Source organism: Rattus norvegicus, chromosome 8 (genome assembly GCF_021556685.1).
Source record: "Rattus norvegicus strain SHRSP/BbbUtx chromosome 8, alternate assembly SHRSP_T2T, whole genome shotgun sequence".
In the NCBI taxonomy this organism is placed as follows: domain Eukaryota; kingdom Metazoa; phylum Chordata; class Mammalia; order Rodentia; family Muridae; genus Rattus; species Rattus norvegicus.
In genome coordinates this window covers 97159881-97187172 of record NC_141541.1, presented here as the reverse complement: position 1 = coordinate 97187172, position 27292 = coordinate 97159881, and the positions used below count along the sequence as shown (strand labels likewise).

At 41.2% G+C, this 27292-nt stretch overlaps 1 protein-coding gene across 15 annotated transcripts in view; it reads left to right on the top strand.

The window, feature by feature from the left end:
- The first annotated feature begins 254 nt into the window (after positions 1-254).
- Positions 255-27292, top strand: part of Snx14 (sorting nexin 14) — an 82694-nt gene continuing 55656 nt past the window's right edge. For 10 of the 15 annotated variants that reach the window (XR_015626668.1, XR_015626666.1, XR_015626667.1 and 7 more), the window contains exons 1-6: positions 440-701; positions 15727-15847; positions 17327-17403; positions 17653-17731; positions 20886-20929; positions 24055-24142. Coding sequence is in view for 8 of the 15 variants with exons in the window: in XM_087562248.1 (XP_087418374.1) it covers positions 481-701; positions 15727-15847; positions 17327-17403; positions 17653-17731; positions 20886-20929; positions 24055-24142 (630 nt within the window). In the remaining 7 variants the exon portion in view is untranslated. 15 annotated transcript variants of the gene reach the window in all.

Below are 27292 nucleotides of genomic sequence, written 5' to 3'. Positions count from 1 at the left end.
GTTGGTGGTTACATGGCTTAAGACATTCGCTTTCGGATGTGGGAGGTAGGCGGGTAGGTGGTCATAAGCCCAGTTTGATTCCCCCTTTAAAAAGCGGACTTGAAGGCGTCCTTCTCTCCTCCCTTAAGCGTGGCTACGCCAATCTGAGAGGGTGAAGCGGCAGGTTCCGCTGTGGGAACTACACTTCCCAGAGGGCCCCAGGAGCTGCACACGGTTGCTGTGTAGTTAGCTTTCCCGCACTTTTCCCTAATTCTGCCAGTCTCCGCATTCTAGGTTTCCCTGGACTTCCGGAAAAGGAAAGTGGGTGGCCGCGCCAGAACGTCAGTCTGAGCACTCCCGGGTACTCCAGCGGTCCGGGTGGCGGTGGCGGTGGTTCGGCCTTGCGGGTTGTGGGGGTGGTAGTTGCGCACGCGCGGCGAGGGTTGCGGGGCGGGGCCTTGTGCGGCTGCGCCTAGCTGTGAAGCTGGGTGGTGGGTGGCTATGTGGCTCCGCCGCCGGGGATTGGGGGTGCCTTCCGCCTCAGCCTCTGAGGGCGGCAAGTCCTCCGCTTCGTGGACTGAGATGGGGTCTTGGGTGCGGACGATCGGCGAGAGGCTGAAGCAGCGGCTGCGGTTGGACGTGGGACGCGAGATTTGCCGTCAGTATCCGCTGTTCTGCTTCCTGCTACTCTGCCTTAGCGCCGCTTCGCTGCTCCTCAACAGGTACCAGCCGTTGGCCCGGCGGCGAAGGCCGTTTGAGAGCCGGCCGGCTGCTGGGCTGCCGGCCGGAGCGCACTGTGCACTGTGGGCTTGGAAGGGACGTCCGAAGTTGCGCCCCGATTTGTGGGCGGTCACGGGCCGGGGTTACGCATTCTTCCTGGTTACCTGACTCTCTCAACCTTTCCATTTTGACTATTGCTCAGTGATGAGCCTTTATCATCTTTTCCACAAATATAATCTGTAATGCCACCTCAGTTCGAGACGGTAAAGATGATCCAGTCATCGGAGGGAGGCGGGTTTAAGGTTCTGTCGCAGCCTTCGTTCTTGGCGGAACCCTTCTCGCGCAACAGTACATACACCTTTGCAACCACAGCGCTTCCTCGCAGTTTCGTCTGTTTAAAATATTATTTTTTTTGATCCAAAGTCAGAAAGCAGAATAGTACCCATCGCAACTAAATATTCCTGTTTTTTTTTTCAAGAGCTGAAATATTCTGAAAAAATTAAATTGGTTAAATTGACATTTTGAGGTCAGAAGGCTCCGCCCCTGAAGCGTGTAGTTTTTATATTCCCAGAAGTAGTGTGGGTTCAGTAATAGTAGTAGAGATGTGTACTTCAAAACATCATCATGTAATTTTCTCTGTTTCGAACAAGCAGTCACTTTTTACTTTGAAGTACTTCATCTGCAAGAATAACAGCAAGAAACATACACAAGAGATTTAACTTAGTATTTTCACTAAGGCTATTTCCTGTGATTCTGACATTTTTTGTTGTTGTATTCCCTCTCCCCGTTTCTGTCTTCATGGTGCCTTTGTAGAATTTGGGCTTAAGTAATATACTTAACTATGAATTATTGTCTTAAGTGCTTGGCTTGTCAGATGATGAGGTGTTTGATTGTTGGACTGTGAAAGAAGTGGGTTTCGTTAACAGCAAAAATTATTAGTTACTACAGTTCTGTCCTCCTAAAGGATAGACTAACAAAGCTGAGCAAAATGTAAACTACAGGATTTAAGTTTTGTCCTCAATTTTTCTTCAATGAGAACTGATAAAGTATAATTCTTCTCTACGGTGTACCAGCCATGTGTTGGGAACAGATTGAACTAGCATTCTGAGGCCACCAAACTAGGAAGTCATAGAATCTAACGTGTGGGATGTTGTGATCTGTATCATGAATTGTATTATGCAATCAGGGAGAAAATACACATACATTTTATCTCTGAATGGTCATATTTGTGAGTGAAATTAGTTTTGCATACTTTTCCCTTTATTTGTTACTATTGGACCAACTAAAGTGACTTTAAACATCATAGTGCTGTCTTTTATTATTTTATGTCTATGGTTATATCTGCACCATGCACATGCTGATGGTGGCCAGAAGAGGGTCTTGGATTCCCTGGAAATGGGGACATTAGAAGCTGCCCTGTCAGTGCTAGGAATTGACTCCTCCTCCTCCTCCTCTGGAGGGGCACTGTGTTTTTTAAATTGTTGAACTCTCTCTGAAGCGCTCCCACAGTGTTGTCTTTAAATAAGTGATTGGCTAGCTTCTTTCAAGAAAAGAATAAGGGAAGGTACAGAGAAGGGTGAGGAATGTGCTTTTTATGACACATGTACTTTTCTTTATTGTGTGTATGTGTGTGAGAGAGAGGACAGACTGACAGACATGTACACACATAGACACAAAGAGACATAAATATATATGCTATATATGCTTGGATTGTCCATGGAATGCCATATGGGAAAACCTGGTCTCTTCTGCCAGTTGGAATTAGTAGGTTCATGTACTCCAAATTTTTACATTTTCATTTTTCTTTACAGTAATTATAGTACATATAGTAGTCTATGATGTAGCCATGCCACATTTTTCATTATCCCTTCATCAGTAGGGTGAATAGAGTAGCAGTGCCCATGGCTGAGCATGTATATGTGTCAAGCCCTGTTGGCATATGCCAAGGAGTGGTGTAGGGGGTCATATCATAGATTTACTTCTAGCTCTTTGAGAATTCTCCACACTGAGTTTCATAGTGGCTGCACCAATTTTCAGTTCTACCCACTGTAGATGAGGGTCCCTTTTCTCCATAGTCCCCTGGCACTTGCTGTTTTGTTGATCTTTCCTATTCTGACTGGGGTAAGATAAAATCTTAAAGTTGCTTTGACTTGCATTTTCCTAATTTCTAAGTATGATTAACAAGTTTTTAATATATTTCTTAGCCATTTTCACTTCTTTTGAGAACTGTCTGTTCAGGTCCATTTTTGGATGGGTTGATGTTGTGGATTGTTTCTAATGCTACTTGTGTTAATTCGATTCCCAAAATTACATGGCTACCCACACATCTGCATACAAGATGCTGAGGCTTCCTACCCCTACTTGGCTGATCGGTAAATAAAGTTGCTGACGACCAATGGTTGTGCAGGGAGACAGAGGCGGGACATTAGGATTTGTAGGGAAGGAGACCAAGGCAAGAGGAGACTCACCATGCCAGGAGAGGAATAGGATACAGACTTGAGAGCTGTGGAAGGCAGAGTACCAGCCATGCAAGAGCAGGGGAAGAGCGGCAACAGCAAAGGTGGAATATAGATTTTAGCAAGGAATAACTTGGGAGTATTGGAGGGGAAACGTTAGCAACATGGAAGTTTGGGACTGGCCCAGCCATTGAACTGATTAAGGCATGTTAAATATAAGGCTCCGTGTGTGTGTGTGTGTGTGTGTGTGTGTGTGTGTGTGTGTGTGTGTGTGTTTCATTTGAGAATCCAGAGCATTGGAGAGGTAGCAAGGAACGCACAGCTGCTGCTAGAGAGATTAGCGCAGATTAACCTATTACCACTACAGGTTTTTTTATTTTCTTTTTTTATGAGTTCTTTATATATTTTGGATATTAATCACCAGATGTGATTAGCAAAGATGCTCCCCCATTCTGTGGGCTTCCTCTTCACCCAGTTGACTTTTTTGACAGCTGGATAAATGCTTTTTTGTTTTTAAGTCCATGTTGTCAATTATTGGCCTTACTTCTTAGGCAAATGGGATCCTATACAGAAAGTTCTTTTCTATATTTTTGTCATGTAGCATATTCCTGTTGTCTACTAGCAGTTTCAGGCTTCATGTCTTTTATCCAGATGGAATTAGTTTTTGTGGAAGGTGTTTGATAAAGGTCTAATTTCATTCTACATTTGGACGTTCAGTTTTTTTCAGCACCATTTGTTGAAGATGCTTTCTTTTTTCCAGCTTATTTTTGGTATCTTTGTCAGATATTAAATGGCTGAAGTTACATATATTCAAGTTTGGGTCTTTGATTTGTTTTCTTGATCTACATGCCTGCCTTTGTACTAGTTCCATATTTTTTTTGACTCTGTAATACATTTTTTAAAAGATTTATTTATTTCATGCATTTGAGTACACTGTAGCTGTCTTCAGACACACCAGAAAAAGGCACCAGATTCCCATTATAGATGGTTGTGAGCCACCATATGGTTGCTGGGAATTGAACTCAGGACCTTTGGAAGAGCAGTCAGTGCTCTTAACCACTGAGCCATCTCTCCAGCTCTCTGTAATACATCTTAAGATCTGGAATGGCAATCCCTCCCACATATTCTTTTGCTCAGTATTGTTTTGGCTTTCTGGGGTCTTTTGTGGCTCCATATGAATTTCAGGATAAGTTGTCTACTTCTGTAAATAATGAGATGGAGATTTTGACTGGGATTACATACAGTCTGTAAATAGCTCTTGGTAGAATGGCCATTTTCACAATATTAATTCTACCAATCTGTGAATGTGTGATGTCCTTCCATTTTCTAGTGCCATTATCTCTTTCTTCAGAGTTTTAAAGTTGTAATCATAGAATCATTCACTTCCTTGGTTAGGTTTATTCCTAGCTGTTTTATTTTCTTTGAGGCTTTTGTGAATGGGAGTGTGTCTAAGTTCCTTTGAATGTTATTGGTATGTAGGAAAGCTATTGATTTTTGCAAGTTGATTCTGTATTGTGCCACATTGATGAATTTCTTCATCAGTCTAGAAGTTCTCTAGTAGATATTTGGGAACATCTAGTATACAGTATTATGTCCTTTGCAAATAGGGATAGTTTGACTTCTTTTCTTGTTTGTATCCCTTTAGTGTCTTTTCCTTGCTCTAGCTAGTACTTGGAACCTGATGATAATGTATGGGGACAATGACAGTATCTTGTTCCTGACATTAATACTTCAAGTTTTTCTCCATGTAGGATGATGGCTATAAGCTTCTCATTTGTAGCTTTTATTGTGTTGGGGTGTGTTCCTTCTAGCCCTCCATTCTCTAGAACTTTATCGTGAAGTAATGTTAGATTTGTCAGAAGCCTTTTCTGTGTCTGTTGAGATGACCATGTGATTTGTCTTTAAGGCTGTGTGTGTGATTTATTATGTTTATTGACTTGCGTGTGCTGAATGATTGCTGCATCTCTGGAAGAAGCCAACTTGTATGGTGTAGTGTACAATCTTTATTTTTTACTTTTAGTTTAAGATCATCAAGGATATGGGGTTTTTGGGGTTTTGTTTTCTTTTCCATGTCTGTACCTGGTTTGGGTATTAGAGTAATACTGGCTTCGTAGAAAGTTTTTGGGAACACTCCTTCTGAACTTGTTGTTTTTGAATAATTTAAGAAGGATTGGCTGTAGATGAGTCTTTTTAACTTATTGTCTTCTTAGTTTAATTTTGGCCATTTGGCAAAATTTAGACACTTATCCATTTCTTTTAGATTTTCTGGCCTAATGGAGTACATATTTTGAAAATACACCCTCATACTATTCTGAATTTCTTTGGTGTTTGTTGTAATGTTTCCCTGTTTTATTTCTGACTGTGTCAGCTTGGGTTCTCTCTTTCCATTAGTTGGGTCAAGGATCTGTCAGTCCTGTTCATCTTCTCAAAGAGCCAGCCCTCAGATTTGCTGATGCTTTGTACTGTTTCTGCCTCACTAATTTCTGTTCTGCTTCTTATTATTTCTTTAAAATCTTTTTTTTTTTTTTTTTAGATTTTATTTATTTATTGAATATAAGTACACTGTAGCTGTCTTCAGATACACCAGAAGAGGGCACCAGATCTCATTACAGATGGTTGTGAGCCACCATGTGGTTGCTGGGATTTGAACTCAGGACCTCTGGAAGAGCACTCAGTGCTCTTAACCACTGAGCCATCTCTCCAGCCCCTTCTTATTATTTCTTGATGTTGACTGGACTTGGATTTTTTTTCTTCAGTTTTTTGAGTTGTACCATTTAAGTTATTTATTTGTGCTCTTTCTGACTATTTATTTCAATTTTTTCATTTATTTATGTTTTTTGGTCATCACCAGAGCCCCACAAATCTTCCTGACTTTATGTAGGCACTTTGGAGAGCTAAAAATTTCCCTCATTGGCAACCACTTTCAATATATTCCAAAGGTTTTGGAATTTTGTGTTGGATTTTCCTTTTGATTCATTTCCTGGAAATTTTTTATTTTTTGGACCCATTCATCATTCAATCATGAGTTGCTTAATTTTTTTTTTATTTGCTAGATGTTTGTTTTCTGTCAGTTTTTTTTTTTTTTTTTTTTTTTTGGTTCTTTTTTTCGGAGCTGGGGACCGAACCCAGGGCCTTGCGCTTCCTAGGTAAGCGCTCTACCACTGAGCTAAATCCTCAGCCCCATTTTCTGTCAGTTTTAAGCTTTATTCCACTATTGTGATATAAGATGCAAGCAGTTACTTCAATCTGTTTGAATTTATAAAGATTTGTTTTGTGTCTCAGGATGAGGGACAGGAGTATGCTACATGATAGATGTATTAAAGGACAGTTCTTTAGAAAAGCCCCCGTGTTTTTTGAATAGAATATGTATTCTTTGGTGTTTGGGTGGAATATTGTTTAGTTGTCTGTTAAATCCCTTTGATGTATGGTATCAGTTAATTCTGAAATTTCTGTTAATTTTTTGTGTAGATGACCTGTCTGTTGGAGAAAGCAGGGTACTGAGATCACCTCCTACTAAGGAATTGGTGTTGATGTGTATCTTTTAAGCCCAGCCATTTATTTATTTATTTATTTATTTAGAATGAAATTGGGTGACCTAGAGTTTGGTGCATATATATTTTGAATCATATTGTCTTCCTGGCTAGCCCTTCCCTTGATTAGAAAGCCCTTTCCTCTTTATTTCTCCTGGCTAGTTTCAGTTTGAAGTCTCTTTTGTCAGATGTTAGGTTCTGATGCTTGCTTGTTTTCTGGCCCCATTTGTCTGCAGCACTGTCGTCTAAGATGGTACTTATTGGTGAAGCTGAGATTATATTGTAGACAGTAGATGGCTTTTGTGTCTTGGGCCATTCAGTCAGACTGTGTCTTTTTATTGGGTGGTTAAAACCATCGATATTTATAGTTATTATTAAAAAGTATAGGGGCTGGGGATTTAGCTCAGTGGTAGAGCGCTTACCTAGGAAGCGCAAGGCCCTGGGTTCGGTCCCCAGCTCCGAAAAAAAAAAAAGAACCAAAAAAAAAAAAAGTATATATTGATTGTGCTCATTGTGATATTTGTGTGTTCTTAGTGATACTCTGTATTTAAATATTATGACTTCATATTTTTTTCACAGTCTCTCTGCTGTGCTCATTCCTCTCTTCAGCCCCAAATAGTTTGTTGTCAAATGCAAAAAGGTGACCAAATGGATGGATGGATGACTAGGGTGTAAATATCTGCATCTGACTCTTTCAGCTCCTTGTTGGGCCTTTTGGAGGGCAATCATGATAGGCCCCTTTTTGTGAGCACACCATAGCCTCAGTAATAGCATCAGCTTTTACGGCCTCCTCTTGAGCTGGAGGACCCCCTTTGGGTCTGTCACTGGACCTTCTTTTACTCAGGCTCTTCTCCATTTTCATCCCTGCAGTTCTTTCAGACAGGAACAGTTATGAGTCAGAGTTTTGACTGTGGGATGGCAGCAACCCCATCCCTCACTTGATGCCCTGTCTTTCTACTGGAGGTGGATTCTACAAGTTCCCTCTCCCCACCATAGGGCATTTCATCTAAGGTACCTCCTTTTGAGTCCTGAGAGTCATCTCCCAGGTTTTTGGTACATTCTAGAGGGTCCCCCCACCTCTTATCTCCCAAGGTTGCCTGTTTCCATTCTTCTTGCTGACCCTCAGGACTTCAGTCCTGTTCCGCCATGCAATACCTGATCGTGTTCCCTTCTCCCCTTCCCTGTCCTCTTTCCCATGCGGGTGCCTCCCTCCTTCCCCCTCCTGTGATTGCTTTCTTCCCCCTCCCAAGTGGGATTGATGCATCGTCACTTGAACCCTTTGGCTTGTTAACCTTCTTGGATTCTGTGGATTTTAGCCTGGGTGTTCTGTACTTTTTAGGCTAGTATCCACTAATTAGTGAGTATATACCATGTACATCTTTTTGGATCTGAGTTAGCTTACTCAGGATGATATTTTCTAGTTCCATTTGCCTGCAAAACTCATGATCCCTCATTCTTAATAGCTGAGTAGTATTCCATTGTGTAAATGAATCACATTTTCTGTATCCATTCTTCTATTGTGGAACATCTAGATTGTTTCAAGCTTCTGGTTATCACAAAAACTGCTGTGAACATAGTGGAACATGTGCCCCTGTGCTATGTTGGGGCATTTTTTGGGTATATACCCAAGAGTGGTATAGCTGGGTCCTCAGGTAGTATTTTTCTGAGGTACCTTCAGATTGATTTCCAGAATGGTTGTATCATTTTGTAATCCTACCAGCAATGGAGGAGTATTCCTCTTTCTCCACATCCTCACCAACATGGGTCACCTGAGGTTTTGATCTTAGCCATTCTGATTGGTGTGAGGTGGAATTTCAGTGTTGTTTTGATTTGCATTTCCCTGATCACTAAGGACTGAACATTTGTTTAAGTGCTTCTCAGCCATTTGAGGTTCTATACCCCATTTTTTGATTGGGTTGTTTGGTTTCTTGGTGGCTAGCTTCTTGAGTTCTTTATGTATTTTGGATAGTAGCCCTCTATTAGATATTCCTTTGAACTCTTAATGTAGCTCAGGTTGGAAACCTTATGCCCCCGGGCCTTTTTAAGATACATTTTTTGTTATTATTGTTATCATCATTATTATTAGAGATAGGGCTTTTACTGTACTTTCAGACTTGCTTCAAACTCTTCCACCTGCCTCTGCCTCCTCAGGAACCAGGACCACAGGCATGTACCCAGTGAATGGCTGGTTCTATAGTCCTTACATTGTGATTTGAAATTCAAAAAGCACTCTTGAAAAGTTACTTTTTTTTTTTTTTAATTTCACTAACAATCATTAACATAGGTAGCATTGCTATGGAGGGATGGGAAGTTCTCCAGGGATAAACTGGTGTGAAAGATAAGCTTCGGTCTTATTTGAGGTCCTGTTTTTTTCTTTCTTTTTTTTTTTTTTTCGGAGCTGGGGACCGAACCCAGGACCTTGTGCTTGCTAGGCAAGCGCTCTACCACTGAGCCAAATCCCCAACCCCTACTTTTTTTTTTCTAATACATTCCGAATTGCATTTGTTCACATGAACAGACATGAGACTACTAGTGGTGTTTATTTCTCATTGACTAATTTTTCACTGTTTATATTTGTCTCAGAAATGTTAATATATGATGAATCCTTCATCAGATACATTTGTGAATGCTAAGAAATACATAACATATACTGTAGTTATATTGTAAATTTTAAAATTTCTCAGTTTGGATTTACACATGGCTGGAATGACTTTGGGGAGATAGGGTTTAGCTGTTACTTCTGAGTTGATCTGCAAATGTAAGATGCACTTAAGGCGTTTCAGTCTCGACCTTGAGTGCTTCTTTAGTGCAGTGAGAAGATTGAGTAAAGGAGAGAAAGAAGTCCACCCAGGTGAAGTAGGGACTGCAAAGCCTCAGAGATAAACACTGTGGAGCCATGGTGTTTTCTGAGGGGTAGGTGTTGATGGTTAGTTACTAAAAGAACATTTTTTCAGTCATTATATGTGTGCTGCACAGGTACCATATCAGTCATGTGGAGGATGGCTTTTGGAAGACAGTCCTCTTTTCCATGGTGTGGGTTCCAGGCATCTAACTCCAGTAGTCAGGCTTGGCAGCAGGCTCCTCTTACCCACTGAGCCATCACGTGGGCCCGGAGAGTAGTTTTATTAGTAGCATGCAGTGGATGTTTCTCAAGTATCAAATTCGGAGTGTGGTAGTCAGGTGGATTTTTTATGGTTGCACGGCCTGGCCTTTTGTCTTAACTTGGTCAATGTCTATGAGATGTTAGGATTTTCAATATTTTTCCTTCTCAGTGGCTGTATCCCTCAATTCTGAGTTCCAGGTCATCATAATTTCCTTTATGTGGGGAGAACCTGGAATGAACATGGAGTCCACCAATATGCTTCTCTTCTTTCGAGGGTTCCAGCCCTCCAGTCCAGTGTGCCTTGCTGAGAATATTGCTCTATACCTCTTATCTACTTTCATGGTTCTCTGTGGTGGGAAGGCAAGTCTGGCACTGCTAGCTCTGTCCAGGAAGCAGAAGTCTCTTCTTCAACCGTAGAGCTTCTAGTTTCTCTCTCAGGGCACTCACCAGGTCAGTTATACTCACTTATACAAAGTTGGCTCCTACTATAGACCTTATGCTTTAACCTTCGTGCTTGTGGGAACCACCTATCAGGTAATCTAGTCTTTATCAAGATGACTGACTATTCAGCCTCCCATTTGTATGACTGTACAGTGGACATTGCTGTCACTAGAAAGTGCCCTAAGACCAAATATTTTATGATTGCAGCATTCAGGAGACAGATACTGGAGGACAACGGGTTCATGGTCAGTCCAGGCTCTGATTGTAAATAAGTAAAATGAAAAGTTGTACTGTTGACTAGTGTTCTTTCTACATGCTGTCAGTCCTGATGTCCTGAACCCCCCTCTTCCTTGCCGTTGTCCTCTGCTGCTGTCACAGACGGTTGAGCTTAGAGTCATGCTAGCTTAGGTCTCATAGCCTTCTGCTTTGTCTGTTCTACTTCAGCATCTTTCATTCTATTCTTGACGAAATCCAAATCTTGGGTCAGCGATGCTGTCCTGGTTTCCTTCCTGTTGTGTTAAGCTACTCGGATGAAAAGCAACTTGGGAGGGAAGGGTTACTTCAGCTTACAGGTTACAGTCCACCATTGTGGGAAGTCCGCTGAGGAACCCAAGCAGGACCTGGAAGCAGAAACCTCAGAGGAATGTGGCTTGCTGGCTTATGCTTAGCTACTTTGCTATTTCAAATGAAAAACATTAAAAAATTATTATTTTAATGTGTATGTGTGTATGCTTGTGTGAGTTTATATATAGTCTTTATGCATCACGTGCATGCAGGAATCCTAGGGTCCAGAAGAGGATATCAGATCCCCTGCAGCTGAAGTTATGGACAGTTTAGGGCCAGGTAGTGAGCTGCGGGGAATGAAACGTGAGCTCCTACAAAGGCGGTTTGCTCTTAACTGCTGCTGAACCCTCTCTCCAGCCCCCTCTGCATTTTTGAAACTCCCTTTTTTTCCTTGGGTCATGTTGTTTATTCTTATGACTTCAATGGTCATTTTTCTAATTTCTTTTTTTAAAGGTTTATTTATTTTATGTGTACACTGTAGCTGTCTTCATGCACACCAGAAGAGGGTGTCGGATCCCATTACAGATGGTTGTGATACACCATGTGGTTGCTGGGAATTGAACTTAGGACCTCTGGAAGAGCAGTCAGTCCTCTTAACCACTGAGCTATCTCTCCAGCCCCATTTTTCTAATTTCTAATGCTTTATCTTCAACTAATATTCTATGTAACAACTAATATTCTCTGTAAAGAATTACCACATATAGCAGTTTATTGACCATTTTTGTGCAGCACATGTTAAGATACCTGAAACCAGTCTAAACACTGACTGACTGATTTGTTTGTTATTTTTGAGACAGAGTCTCACTCTGTGGCTCAGGCTGTCTTGAACTCACTCTGTAGACAGTGAGACAGTGCTAGCCTCAAACTCATAGAAATCCACTTTCCTTTGCCTCTTGAGCACTAGGATTAAAGGCATGTGCTACTACACTGGCTTGAAGCCTTTCCTTTTTGCTCAGATCTCATCAGCTACTCATTTCTAAACTGTCTATAAGTTTAGCTCCAGGGAATCCAGTCTTTTTCATTTCTCTTCTATATGACAAGGGAGTCAGCTTTTTTCATTGGTCTGTTCCTTGGTCAGGCTCCTTATCTCCTCTCCTGCATTATTGCACCAGCTTTCCCATTAGCCAGTGTGCTCGTAGACAAGCCCAGTCTCTCGCTGTATTGCAGCCAGAGCAGATTCACAGCAGTGCTGCTACTTTTTCCCTTCACAATAGTCAGCAAACATTATAAAATATCTTGAGGTGGCTCTGACCAAGCAAGTGAATGATCTGTGTGACAAGAACTTCAAGTCTCTCAAGAGAGAAACTGAAGAAGATCTCAGAAGACGGAGAGATCCCCCATGCTAGTGGATTGGTAGGAATAACATAGTAAAAATGGCCGTTGCTGAGAGCAATCTACAGATTCAACACAATCTCCATCAAAATTCCAATGCAATTCTTTAAAGACATGGAGAGAGCAATTCTCAATATCATATGGAAAAACAAAAAGCCCAGGATAGTGAAAACAATTCTTAACAATAAAAGAACATCCCCATTTTCTTAACTCTTGTTTTTGTTGTTGGGTTTTTTTTGTTGTTGTTGTTATTTGTTTGTTTGTTTTTTCCAAGACAGGGTTTCTCTATATAAGTATAGCTGTTGTGGAACTCGTTCTGTAGACCAGGCTGGTCTTGAACTTGAGATCCACCTGCTTTTGCCTCCTGAGTGTTTGGATTAAGGGCATATGTCACTACTGCCTGGCTTTCTTGGGGGATGGGGAACTGGGAGGAGCCACTAGAAAGTCCCAGATGCCAGGGAAGCTAGAGGCTCCCAGGACCCAGTGGGGATGACTTTAGCTGAAATATGCAACAAAGGGGAGAGAGAGCCTGTAGAGACCATATCCAGTAGTTCGGCACAGCCCCCAGTTGAGGGATGGGGCCACCCACCCACCTCAAAATTGTTAACCGAGAAATATTCCTGTCCAAAAAACATGGGACAAAAAAATGGAACCCAGACTGAAGGAAAGGCTATCCAGAGACTACCCCATCTAGGGTTCCATCCCATCTGCAGACACCAAACCCTAACAAACACTATTGCTGAAACCAAGAAGTCCTTGCTGAGTGGACTCTGATGTAGCTGTCTCCTGAGAGGCTCTGCCAGAGCCTGACCAATATAGATTCGGATGTACGCAGCCAACCATTGGACTGACCCTGGGGACTCCAATGGAAGAGCTAGAGGAAAGACTGAAGGAGCTGAAGGGGATTGCAACTGCATTGGAAGACCAATATCAACTAACAACCACTTAGAGCTCCCAGAGACTAAACCACCAACCAAAGAGTACATATGGAGGGACCCCTGGCTCCAGCTGCATGTGTAGCAGAGGAGGGCCTTATCTGGCATTGATAGCAGGGGAGGCCCTTGGTCCAGTGGAGGCTTGATACCCAGGGTAGGGGAATGCTAGAGTGGTGAGGCAGGAGTTGGAGGAGTACCCTCATAGAGGCAAAAGGGAGGGGGGAGAAGGGAGATGGAATGTAGGGGGTTGTGGAGGGGTAACTGAGAAGGGGGATGTCACTTGAAATGTAAATGAATAAAATGATTTTTAAAAATGATGTTTTATTTCCTTTGTATTACTCAGAACTTATTCTCTTTTAAGATTATTTTCTTTTTCCTTGTCTTATATATTTTCAATTGCTCTCTAGCTATATTTTTCATTTTTAATTTAATTTATAATTTGTATGTATGTATAAGATGCATAGGTGTGTTTGAAATTTCACAGCACCTGTGTGGAGGTAGGCCATCATGTCATTAGGTAGTGTGCTGAGAAATCTTGCCAGCCCACTCAGGACTATTTTGGTGGTAGCTGGCAGAAACTCAGTTCATATTAGGTTTGACCAAGAGAATACTGAATAGCAGAATACTATCACTGTTAACTGAGCCTTAGAGAAACACGAAACAGTATTGAGAATACCACTAAAATTTTTCTGTACTAGGTATGATGATATATACCTTGAGACAGAAGCCCATGGATCTCTGGTAGTTTGAGGCCAGTCTGGTCTGCACATTAAGTTCAGCCAAAAAACCAAACCAAACCCAACCAGACCCAAATCCAACCTCACCGAACCCAAACCACCAAGCCAAACACCAAACCAAAACCACACCAACATCTGTTTACTCTCCTGTGACCTCTGTAGAGTGACTTCATTTTTCCTCTCCTGTGTCTTCTGTGAGTGTGGCTTTATTCTTCTCCTCCTGTGTCCTCTGTGTGACTTCATTCTCTTCTCACTATCTTTTTTTTTTTTTTGGGGGGGGGAGACATAGCTGTCAGTTATTAGAGCTTCAGAAAACTATTGAGAGGGGATAAGACTGAGTGTACCCCAGTTTCTAGTTCACACAGTTCATTTTCTTATTAACCTTAAATGTAAAGACTTTTTACCAAAATCACTTAGAGATGTTTTCACCTTTTGTTATTAATATTCTTGTCGCCATTTGAGCCCAGGCTGGCTAAAGACGTCTTCCATCTCCCAATTGCTGGGATCAGAGGCATACCTGGTTTATGTGCTGTTAGAGATTAAGCCCAGGGCTTCTTCCCGAGTGCAAGGCAAACACTCTTATCAACTGACCTCCATCCTCATTCCCCCGTATGAGAATCTTAAACAATAGCAGTGTCCAGATTCCCACCAAGGACCCATTTCCTCTGTAATGTGTTTTCTCTTGTTTGAATTTCACTTCTACCTTTATTGCTGCTCATTTCCTTGTCCTCCTTTCATGCTTGTGAGACAGTTTCCTCTCGCAATTATTCATTTTTATAAAATGTCACCCAAGATTATTATTGGGAAAAGGGAGGTGATACAGCTCCATGTTTATTGTTGTGAGCGATCAGTTATTAACAGAAGTGATGCGATTGGTCACCTGTAGATTGTGGCTTTTGGTCTGGAGTGATACAGTAAAGCTTATGTTTTATACAGTTATTCACAACTAATAAACACACTGAGGTCGTTGAAATTGAACTGTGAGGGGATTGGTATCTGCAATGTCATGGCTGTTTTGAGACACCTTAATATTGCACATTGAATGACACAATACCTAGTTTGGCCACTTGCCTCTTTAGATTCCTCTTGGGGGCCATATTTTTAAAAATTGTCTTTTCGATTCATTTATTTTACTTTGTATGTATGAGTATTTTGCCTGCATGCCTGGTGCTTGTGGAGGCCAGAAGATCTTCTGATTCTGATTGGATTCTGAGGGCATCAGGTCCCCTGGAACTGCAGTTAACAACCATCATGGGGTGCCAGGAATCAAACTTGGGTCCTCTGAAGAAGCAACAAGTGTCATAAACCTCTCTGTTGTAGAAACTGTGCAGACTGGAGCCGTGCAGGGCTCACGTTTGAATTCCCCTCTTTTCCCAGTCCTTCCTTTCTCTTCCCTGTCCTCTCTTGTTGGTTTTCCCTATCTGGATGCTCACTAAGGTTTTTTATAGCTATCGAGCTCTCTGTCATAATAGCAAACACGTGTTCACATCATTCCTCTCATTCACTCACCCACCACTGCCCGTCTGTTCTCTGTGTTACTAGGAACATGATAGTGACAGTCTCTGTTATATTCCCATTGCCTAACATAGCCTAACACAAAGTAATCACTTGGGAAAATTAATTTTTATTTTAATGATAATAAGAATTTTGGAGGAATGTGAGGAAGAATGGATTCAGATACTTAAAATAATAACATAGAAATGAAACTATGAAATTTTGAACTTACTCTCCTATATTAAATAATTTTATATTTATTAATATACATTTTATTATTTGTATTATATCTAACAAACACATTACAGAAAGTTAATGGATTGAAAAAGTTGACCTTGATTAATAGGTACTTAATAAATATTTGGTAGATCAATGAAGAAATAGCTTTTAATGTTATTGATTTCTTTGGTTCTGATCATTTTTATTTTTTCTAAGGTATCTTCACGTCTTAATGATCTTCTGGTCTTTTGTTGCGGGAGTTGTGACGTTCTACTGTTCATTAGGACCCGATTCCCTCTTACCAAATATATTCTTCACAATAAAATACAAACCTAAGGTAAAATTGTGTTTTCTAAGTTTTAACTTAAACATTTTAAATTTATATGTATAGGCGTGTGTCTGTGAGCATACATGGCAGTATGCTGTGCCCCTGGAGGCTGGAGGGGGGTGTTAGACATTTAAGAAATTCTGGGTTAAATGATAATCCACCCTGTGACCTTCCTGTGCAGGTGTTGGGGGTGAGGGGTCGCATGCCGAGGATTAAATCCAGCGCGTATGCCTGAGCAAGTGTTCACCACTGAGCTAACCCAACCCTCCAACTCTGTCAATCTCTTAAATGCATGTGTGCACCATAGAAAACAAAACTAACTAGGCAATTGTTTAACCAAAACAATTTGTATTTCTGAAATTTAATACTGGTAGTAATATAGTAACTCCGTCTTTGTAAGGTAAATTCTGAGTTTTAAAATTCTGTCTGCAGGTCAGGATTGAATGAGATATCTTTTTTCCCCCACTGATGAAGCTTGGGGCCTTGTACTGGTTGTTTTCTCAGCCTCTAGTGGGCTGTTTTTAAGTCATAAATTATGGTCCTTTAAGTTGATACAGACCCTCATTTTAGGTTTATGGTATGATTACGTAGAGGAAGCACAGAACTCAGGGCCAGATTTGGTCGGCAGGGCCTTAGGATTTATCACATGTCTTTCCCCTCATTGAAGCTAAGCTTTTAAAAAATTTTTTAATTTTTTAATTTTTTTATTTATATGAATACACTATAACTGTTCAGACACACCAGAAGAGGGTGTCAGATCAATTACATATGGTTGTGAACCGTAAAGTGGTTGCTGGGAATTGAACTCAGGACCTCTGGAAGAGCAGTCAGTGCTTTTAATCACTGAGCCATCTCTCCAGCCCGAAGCTAAGCTTTGGAAGAAATAGATTGGGGTTAGGGATTTAGCTCAGTGTAGCAAACACAAGGCCCTGGGTTCTGTCCCCATCTCCGGGGAAAAGAAAAAAAAAAGAAAAAAAAAAAGAAAATACTGTTTTTCCTTATGTTTCTGCAGGACAAGACATAGTAAATAATTTTTTTTTATAAGTGCTCATGCTATTTGACTTTTAAGTTTTAAGTGAGGAAGGTGGTGTTTTGTTTTGTTTTGTTGTTGTTTTGTTAAAGACAGGGTCTCATGGGACTTAAATTCTAGATCCTCCTGCCTCAGCATCCTGAGAGTTGGAATTATAGGCATGTACGTCCATGCCTGCTGGGAGAGCCTTTGTTTTTGGTTCCCACTTTATATTTTTCCCCTTCTTCTGGTGGGAGTCACTGCACCCATGCCATGGGACATGCTAGAAAGTTCTCTCCCACTGAAAAGCAGTTCAGTAGGTATTTTGCATCCACTGGCAGCTAATTTAGTAAACTTAATTATAAATAATAGTTTCAGTGCTTGCATAAAGTGTAAGAAGACTCCTGAAAAACTGATTCTTTGTAGTAGAGATACCATGGGAACTACAAACTCATCTCTCTTTTCTTTCGTCTTTTTAGCAATTAGGACTTCAGGAGTTATTTCCACAAGGACATAGCTGTGCTGTTTGTGGTAAAGTGAAGTGTAAGCGACATAGGTAAGTTACAATTTTTACTGTTTAATTGTGCATATGGGGTTTGTGTGTGGGTGTGGGAGTGTGGCCACGCAGATGTTTGGAGGTCAGAGGACACAATTTGTGGAGTTGTTTCTCTCCTTCCTCTTTTATTTGGGTTCTGGAAATTAAGCTCAATTGATTGGGCTTGTAAGGCCAGTGCTTTTACGTAATGCTTACATTTTATTATAATGTATTTAATTTAAAGTGACTTAGTTATTTGATTTACATTAGGCCTTCCTTGCTACTTGAAAACTATCAGCCCTGGCTAGACCTGAAAGTTTCTTCCAAGGTTGATGCATCTCTCTCAGAGGTAAGTAATTTAATTAAATAGTGCCAAATATGACCATGTGTTCTTGTTTCAGTCCCCCCCCCCCCCCCCCTGGAGCTGGGGACTGAACCCAGGGCCTTGCACTTGCTAGGCAAGCGCTCTACCACTGAGCTAAATCCCCAACCCTGAGCATGTGTTCTTAAGAATGGGACTGTGGGCTGGGGATTTAGCTCAGTGGTAGAGCGCTTACCTAGGAAGCACAAGGCCCTGGGTTCGGTCCCCAGCTCCGAAAAAAAGAACCAAAAAAAAAAAACCAAAAGAATGGGAGAATGGGACTGTGTTCTGAAAATCATGGGCAGTTTTGTCCCTGTGAGAGCATCACAGAATGAGCTTGTGCAAACTTGGGTGCTAACTTCAGTCATTGCATGGGGCTTCTCGATACAGTGAAGGGATGTACAAATATGAGTTCAACTGCTGCTGGCCCAATATGGCATCTTTATTGTTTTCCAGAAAGGTGTTTTTTTCTTCTAATAAATAGAGTAAACTCTAAAAATTAAAAGAACAGTATTGTTCTAATTTAATTTATGCTGCAGCAATAAAATATTCTGACAAAAATAGCTTGGGAGAGGAAAGGGTTTATTTAACTTACAATTTCATGTTCTAGTCCATTATTGCAAGGAAGTCAGGGCAGGAACTTAAAGCATCACATCAGAATCAAGAGCAGAGTGAGTACTGAGTGGATCCTCACTTGCCTGCTCCTACCTAGCTGTCTCCTCCTTTACACTGTTCTTAAACCAATTAGCTTTTGATGTACTCCAACACACAGCTGTCATTGGTCAACTGCTTCTGTGATCTCAAGTCTGTTGCTGAAAAAAGTGAGACACCCTACTCCCTGACTAGAGAATGGTGTTGTTCATAATGGCCTGGGTTTTCCTACATCAATTATCAACTAAGACATTCATTTTATTTATATTTCTCTCATATATATATGTCATATATATGTATATATGACAGTTAAAACTAACCAGCGCAGATCTAAACATATAAAAATATATAAACATATACTATAAAATGTAGTATGCCAGAGTTAAAAAGTATGACATGACATAGTAAATTCATAAACTTGTAATGTATTTATTATCAACTGTCATATACTGTGTATAATTGTATGTCTCATAGATTGTTGTAACTGGCAGCACAGTCATTTATACCTGAATGCCACAAGCAAGCTAGTAAACATTGTCCTATAACAGCTGTGACCCTCCCTAACCCCCAGGAGCTCGGACCATTTATAGTCTTATGGGCCCACTGTTAAATAGCCATCCGTGTTGACTAAATTATTATTTGGTTTATGATGACATATACAAATAAAAATGTTGAATACTAACAAAAATGTTTTCAGATACTTTCATTGGAAAATGTAATCATGGTATGTCTTAGTAAGGTAGGCACGGCGGTGCGTTCTTATATTCCAGCACTTGGAAAGCCAAGGCAGCAGGGTCATGAGCTTGAGGCCTGCCAGGCGACATTGTAAGTTCTAGGCTAGCCTGAGTTACAGATCCTGTCTTAAGCAACAAAAAACAAACAAACAAAATAAACAAAAACCCACATCTTAATGTGTATTACCTAGTGAGTTCTTGGCTAGACAATTATTACAAAATAAGTACCTTGAATACTAAGCTATTCTAAATTACACTGAATTCTCAAATTTACATAGATATTTCAGTCAAGAAAATTATTTGTTTATTTAGTTATGCAAAAACAGGTGTCTTTATGATAGGGGAATAACCATTTACAAGGACACATTGAACTCTTATAAGCATGTACCTTAATGAATTATGGCCTAGTTTTGACACTAACTATAGAGTGTAGAACAGGGAGCTGGGTAACGGTCACTACAAAGTTTGGGCCTATTCTAGTCACAGATTTTTTTACTTTGATTTCTTCCATTTTATTTATTTGTTTTAAAGGACATATCTTTTTCTTACCTTTAAGATATTAGTCAAGTCCTTGAGGGTGGGGAGTGGGGTGTCTCACTGTTTTCGGCCATGGATTTGGAGTCACATAGGCAGTTGACCAGTGACAGATGATAGATGTGTACTGGGTTACATCGAATGCTAATTAGTTTAAGAATTGCACCTGCAACTGAACCCTGCAACTGAACCCTGCAACTGAACCCTGCAACTGAACCCTGCAACTGAACCCCGCAACTGAACCCCGCAACTGTACCCTGCAACTCAACCCTGCAACTGAACCCTGCAACTGAACCCTGCAACTGAACCCCGCAACTGAACCCCGCAACTGAACCCCGCAACTGAACCCCGCAACTGAACCCCGCAACTGAACCCCGCAACTGAACCCCGCAACTGAACCCCGCAACTGAACCCCGCAACTGAACCCCGCAACTGTACCCCGCAACTGAACCCCGCAACTGAACCCCGCAACTGAACCCCGCAACTGTACCCCGCAACTGAACCCCGCAACTGAACCCCGCAACTGAACCCCACAACTGAACCCCGCAACTGAACCCCGCAACTGAACCCCGCAACTGAACCCCGCAACTGAACCCTGCTTTATGGTCCTTTACCTCAGTCTGTGTGCACTGTTGTCTAAATGGAAGCTGCAACAGTTTTGTGGCTTCTTAGGCTTTTTCCGGTTCTTTGATTTGCTGATTTAAAACTGTGCTGTCCAGATCTGGGGATGGACTTCAGTGGTGGTATATCTATCTGTGTACCACGTGCAGATCTGGGGATGGACTTCAGTGGTGGTATATCTATCTGTGTACCATGTGCAGATCTGGGGATGGACTTCAGTGGTGGTATATCTATGTACCATGTGCATATCTGGGGATGGACTTCAGTGGTGGTATATCTGTGTACCATGTGCAGATCTGGGAATTGACTTCAGTGGTGGCATATCTATCTGTGTACCATGTGCAGATCTGGGGATGGACTTCAGTGGTGGCATATCTGTGTACCATGTGCAAGAGTCTGGGTCCATCTCTTGCATTGGGGAGATATTTATTATGGTCTTGGTACTCGGATGTTCTTACTGACACTCACAGCTATGTAAAGGTGACATAAACATATTGTCAGTATTGGGTTTAATGAAATTGGTTGTGCTAATATATATCACTTAGTAGTACGGTTTATTTTCCTGTAGTTAATTATTTTTCTTTAAACATTTTCTTGTGCAGGTCCTTGAATTAGTGTTGGAAAACTTTGTCTATCCATGGTACAGGTATGTTTTTGTTTTCCATAAAAGCCCCTTTCCCCCTCTTAATATGGTAAATACCATTAAGCTAAGCATAATTATTACAAAATAAGTACCTTGAATACTAAGCTATTCCAAATTACACTTAAATCTCAAATTTACATTCAGTCAAGAAAATTACTTGTTTATTTAGTTCTGCAAAAACAGGTGTCTTTATGATAGGGGAATAATGATTTGCAAAGCAATGTTGAACTCATGTAGGCATTTTCAGTGTAAGTCAGGATTTCTCAGTGACACTTGAAGCCAGATCTTTCTATGGAAAATGCGTTGTACATTATTGAATATTTAGCTGTGTCTTCAGCTATTCCCATTAAATACTGGAGTACACTTTCTTCCAGTTAGGCTACCACAGATGTCATTGGTTTCAGTTGTGAATCATTGGTGCACTGGGCAGAGTAAAGAAGCCTGTGTCACTGTGCAGAAGGAGACAAAGGAAGGAGAATAGCAAGTTTGGGGCCAATCTGACCTATATAAGGAGATCCTCTCTCCAGCGAACAGCATTTTCTAAGACAACTTTAAAAGGGGCTGGGGAAATAACTAGTTCATAAAGTTCCTGCCAAGAAAGGTTGACCTCTGAGCTCTGTGTGCATATGTGAGCACATGCCTGCACATACAATTGCACACATGAACAGGTACACACAGATTGAAAGATCATTTCAGTAGATTTTCTGAAAAAAATGTTCTTTTTAGTCCCTCAAGTAACTTTGTTTTTAGTGCGCACAGGGTACATGGATGTTGTTTCTTTCTTTTTTTTAAATCTTTTTTTACAGCCCAGATTTTATCCCCTTCCTGGCCCACCCTCTGCCTGTTCTACGTCCTGTACCTCCTCCTCCCGGAACACCAGGCCTCCCCACTCCCCGGGGCCTCCAGTCTCTTGAGGGTCAGGTGCATCTTCTCTGACTGAGTCCAAACCCGGCAGTCCTCTGCTGTCTATGTGTCAGGGGCTTCATATCAGCTGGTGTGTGCTACTTAGTTGGTGGCCCAGTGTCTGAGAGATCTTGGGGTGGGGGTGGGGGCTCCAGGTTAGTGGAGAATGCTGGTCCTTCTACAGGGGCACCCTACTCCTTAGTTTCTTCTAGCTTCTTTCTCCCTAGTTCAGCCACAGGAGTCAGCAGCTTCTGTCCATTGGTTGGGTGTAAATATCTACATCTGACTCTTTCAGCTGCTTGTTGGACCTTTTGGAGGACAATCATGATAGGCCCCTTTTTGTGAGCACACCATAGCCTCAGTAATGGTGTCAGGTCTTGGGGCTGCCCCTTGAGCTGGATCCCACTTTGGGCCTGTCGCTGGGCCTCCTTTTCCTCAGACTCTTCTCTATTTTCGTCCCTGCAGTTCTTTCATACAGGAACAGTTCTGGGTCAGAGTTTTGGACTGTGGGATGGTAATCCCATCCCACACTTGATGCCCTGTCTTTCTACTGGAGGTGGGCTCTCCAAGTTCCCTATTCCTACTGTAGGACATTTCATCTAAGGTAGACTCCTGAGAGTCTCTCATCTCCCAGGTTTCTGGTACATTCTAGGGGGTCCCCCCCACCTCCCACCTACTGAGGTTGCCTGTTTCCATTCTTTCTGCTGGCCCTCAGGACTTCAGTCCTGTTCCCCTCACAATACCTGATCATGTTCCCTTCTCCCCTTCCCTGTCCTCTTTCCCATGCGGGTGCCTCCCTCCTTCCCCCTCCTGTGATTGCTTTCTTCCCCCTCCCAAGTGGGATTGATGCGTCGTCACTTGAACCCTTTGGCTTGTTAACCTTCTTGAGTTCTGGGGATTGTGTACTGGGGAATTCTGTACTTTTTTTTTTTTTTTTTTTTTTTTTTTTGCAGATATCCACTTATTAGTGAGCACATGCCATGCATGTCCTTTTGGTTCTCCTCACTCAGGATGATGTTTTCTAGTTCCATCCGTTTGCCTACAAAACTCAGGGTGTCCTCATTCTTAGTAGCTGAGTAGTATTCGGGTGTTGTTTCTTGACCGACGTAGAAAACTCTCTAGTTCTATGAAAGGAAAAAGGAGATTCTAATTTAGAGTCAGGCATCCAAATTATGTCATTTGATCAGTGCATATTTCTTTAAGCATTGTGTGTTCAGTATGTTTGAACATGTATATCTGACAGAATACTAGCTAATGATGTGCCCCACTTTGTACTGATTCAGTTATGTTTTGTATTTTCACTTGATCTTAGGCAAAAGGCCAAGAAACGATGTTTTGTATTTTCAAATTCATCCACAGTGTGTTAAGACTAATTTAATACAAAACAGTTTATATGCTATGTTTTTCTGAAAATGTGTGTAATTTTTTCACTTTCACTCACTCGTTCGTGTATGTGCCAGACACACAGCGTATAATAGAACTCAGAGGACAGCCAGCCAGCCAGCGTCGGCTCCTTCTTCTTGCCCACCGTCTAGTCCCCAGGGGCAGGTGCCCTCTTTTTTTTTTTTTTTTAAATATTTGATTATGTTTTAAATGTGGAGTATTTGTAATTTACAGAATGCCGCTGAAATCTTTTATAATGAATCTTTTTCTAAAAGAGACACTTCTTTTTGTTGCCAAATTGAGACTTTTTAGACATAAAGTCTGGTTATATCTCTGAAGTGTGTGTTCTTGTCAGTAGCTACTGATGCTGTAGTAGCCCCGCCCCTGAGTTGTCAGTTGGAGGTGGTAGGCATGTTTATTTTCCCTTATTCTGCTTTGAGATGTAACAGCGTCATCTTCAACCAGGATGAAGCCCTTGTTCACACTGGTCTTTCTTGTTTTTGATGAAGAAAGTGCTGTACTTCCCTTAGGGACATTAAAATTTCAGGAAAATTCGCTGGGTGTAGTGGTGCACACCTTTAATCCCGGCATTCAGGAGGTAGAGGCAGGTAGATTTCTGAGTTCGAGCACAACCTGACCTACAGAGCAAGTTCCAGGATAGCCAGAGCTACACAGAAAGAAACCCTGTTTTGAACCACAAACAAACAGAACAAACAAACAAAACATTTGCCAAAAAAAAAAAGCATAAAGTTTTTTTTTAAAAAGGAAACTTCTTGATTTCAACAAGGGGAGGCTGTATTTCTCACAGCTTCTGACTGTTTGCTGGTTTTCCTCACTTGAAGGGATGTGACGGATGACGAGTCCTTTGTGGATGAGCTGAGGATCACCTTACGGTTTTTTGCATCTGTCTTAGTGCGAAGAATTCACAAGGTACATATGTTTATGATGTGAAATCTGAAGTTTTATCATTATGGCAATCTTGCGTTTTCCCCTATAGTAGATGTATTCATTTTTCATTTCTTTAGGTTAAATATTGATCTATCACTGTTGTCCTACTGAACACTTGGCTTCCTTAAATACTTGGTTTTTTTTATTTGTGGAATTTAAAAATCAAAAACAATAATATAGACATATAGAGAGTGTCATGTTTCATTTAAATACGCTTGTATAAGTTACAGTGATTATGATCTGCCTTATAAGATACTTAGTGCTATTTACCTATTTAGGTTTCACATATCTGTGTAGTTCATTGGCTATACACCCATACACACGTACAAAGCAGAAATATTGCTTTGTCATTCAATAGAATTAAACATATAAACAATGAATTAGAATGTAAATATGTTATTAATAAACTAAATAAAAGATTAACCATGTTAAATGCTTTATGTCCACTTGATTCAGTGAGTTCACAAAAGAAAAATATAAAATGGCCAGTGACCAATTGAAAATGTGTTGTTGCACATTAAATATAAGTGAGTACTATTCTCTTTACTATCAAATTGGAAAGATAAAATAGGGTTAATATCTGCCAATTCTAATTTTGAGGAAATAGGCAAAGCAAGTGAAATTTAAAATTGATATGCCTTCCAATGATGTGCCAGCATGGATGGAAAATTTCACAAGGCCCCACCCCTAGCCAAAGAGCTGTATGCAGTCAGTGGCTGCTGAGAGATGGAGAACACACAGTCTCCTCTTCCTCCTTCTCCTACACACGCACGCCTGCGCACATGCATGCAGAAGAAGGTCATAGATTTGAGGGTGTAGTTGGGGGACCCAGGAGGAGTTGGAAGAGGGAGAGAGGGATACTGTGTGTGTGTGTGTGTGTGTGTATGTGTATGTAATTCTCAAAATAAAAAAAATTAATATTAGAACAGAGGCAGAAGGAACACCCATTCAGAGCCTGCCCCACATGTGGCCCATACATATACAGCCACTCAATTAGATAAGATGGATGAAGCAAAGAAGTGCAGACTGACAGGAACCGGATGTAGATCTCTCCTGAGAGACACAGCCAGAATACAGCAAATACATAGGCTAATGCCAGCAGCAAACCACTGAACTGAGAACGGGATCCCCGTTGAAGGAATCTTAGAAAGGACTGGAAGAGCTTGAAGGGGCTCGAGACCCCATATGAACAACAATGCCAACCAACCAGAGCTTCCAGGGACTAAGCCACTACCCAAAGACTATACATGGACTGACCCTGGGCTCCAACTGCATAGGTAGCAATGAATAGCCTAGTAAGGGCACCAGTGGAAGGGGAAGCCCTTGATCCTGCCAAGACTGAACCCCCAGTGAACGGGATTGTTGTGGGGAGGGCGGTAATGGGGGTGTGGGGGGGGAACACCAACAGAGTAGGGGAGGTGGAGGGGTTAGGGGGATGTTGGCCCGGAAACCGGGAAGGGGAATAACAATCAAAATGTAAATAAGAAATACTCAAGTTAATAAAGATGAAAAAAATTAATATTGAATTGATAAAAAAGCTTGGAATAGTAAAAGTGACAAATGTCACTGACAACAGAATATTTTGAAAAATCTTTTATTTGTTGTTTGTATATTCTGGGTAAGAGGTGAAGTTATTAAAAGAACAAATGAGTTAGAGTTGAATGTCACACACATACAAATTGGTTTGTCTTTACTTAAGGGATGATTAGTAATTAAACATACATTTCTGTCAGTGCAAGAGACTGAGCACATGGCCTTGCACACACTACGAAGCACTTTGTCATTGAGCTCTATCCTTAGTCATTTACTTTTGGAGACAGAGCCTTATTCTGTCATTTAGGTCGGCTTCGGACTTACATATAACCCAGGGTGGCCTTAGACTTGAGACCCCTTAGCCTCTGCCTTCCAGGTAATGGGATTGCAGGTATGGTAATCTCTAAGACTTCTGGTTGTCTGATTGTTTGTTTAGACAAAGTTTGAATGAGGAGCCTAGGCAGGGCTTAAACTTTTAGCAATCCTCCTGACTTAGCATGCTGGAGTTATAGGCCTAAGATACCATGTCCTTTTTTTTTTTTTTTTGGTTCTTTTTTTCGGAGCTGGGGACCGAACCCAGGGCCTTGCGCTTCCTAGGCAAGCGCTCTACCACTGAGCTAAATCCCCAACCCCCCATGTCCTTTTTATTAAAATAAATACATTTAAATTCACAAATTAGATTGATATCCATCTACAACACAACTCCTGCACCCAAGGCTTAGGGAACATTGTGGAAAGGGTCCAGAAAGATTGTGGAGCCAGGGGACCAGGACGTGTGCTGTGAGATTATGTCTCCTAGAAATGACAGGGAGGCTTTATCTGTAATAACTGAACTGTATGGCCGCAGAAACAAGACCTGAAGAAACATGCCAGCAGTAGGCATGCTGACATGGAAGAAACATGCCAGCAGTAGGCATGCTGACGTGGAAGAGTAGCTCGTGGGCCCCAGCCATAGACAGAGAAGTACAGGCGATTAAAGATTCTGAGAGTGGGAGAAATCGTCTTCTTGAGGGATGAGCCCTGGTTAGTTATCCAGTACTGAATGGTCAACCTGAGATACCACACACGCACATGCACACGCATGTATATCACACACATTCAAGCAAGACTAACTGAACTGAGCAGCTTGTATTTATGTGTTTATGTATTTTTATAAATGTATAGCCATATCAAAGAAAAAAGAAACTGATTTCTGGGGTGGAGGAGGCACAGGAGAGACTGGAGGGAGAGGAGGGAAGAAATGATATTATTATACCTTAATTTAAAAATCAAAAGAAGAAAATACATCTTAATATTTACAATCTTCCTTACTTGATTAATTAATTAAATTGAGTCAGAATTTCACTATGTACCCCAACTGGCCTGGAACTCACTTTGTAGACCAGGCTTGCCTTAGAGATCCTCTTGCCTCTTCCTCCAAAGTGCTGGGTCTAAAGGTGTGCACTACCATGCCTGGTTTTAAGTTGCATTCTTATGACATCTGCAAAGATGTATATAAAACTCACAGTAAAAGATTTATTGCAGTTTATGGAATACTTGTAAATTCCTTAATAAGGAAAACCAAAAAGAAAAACTAATATTTAATGATTGATTATTGGT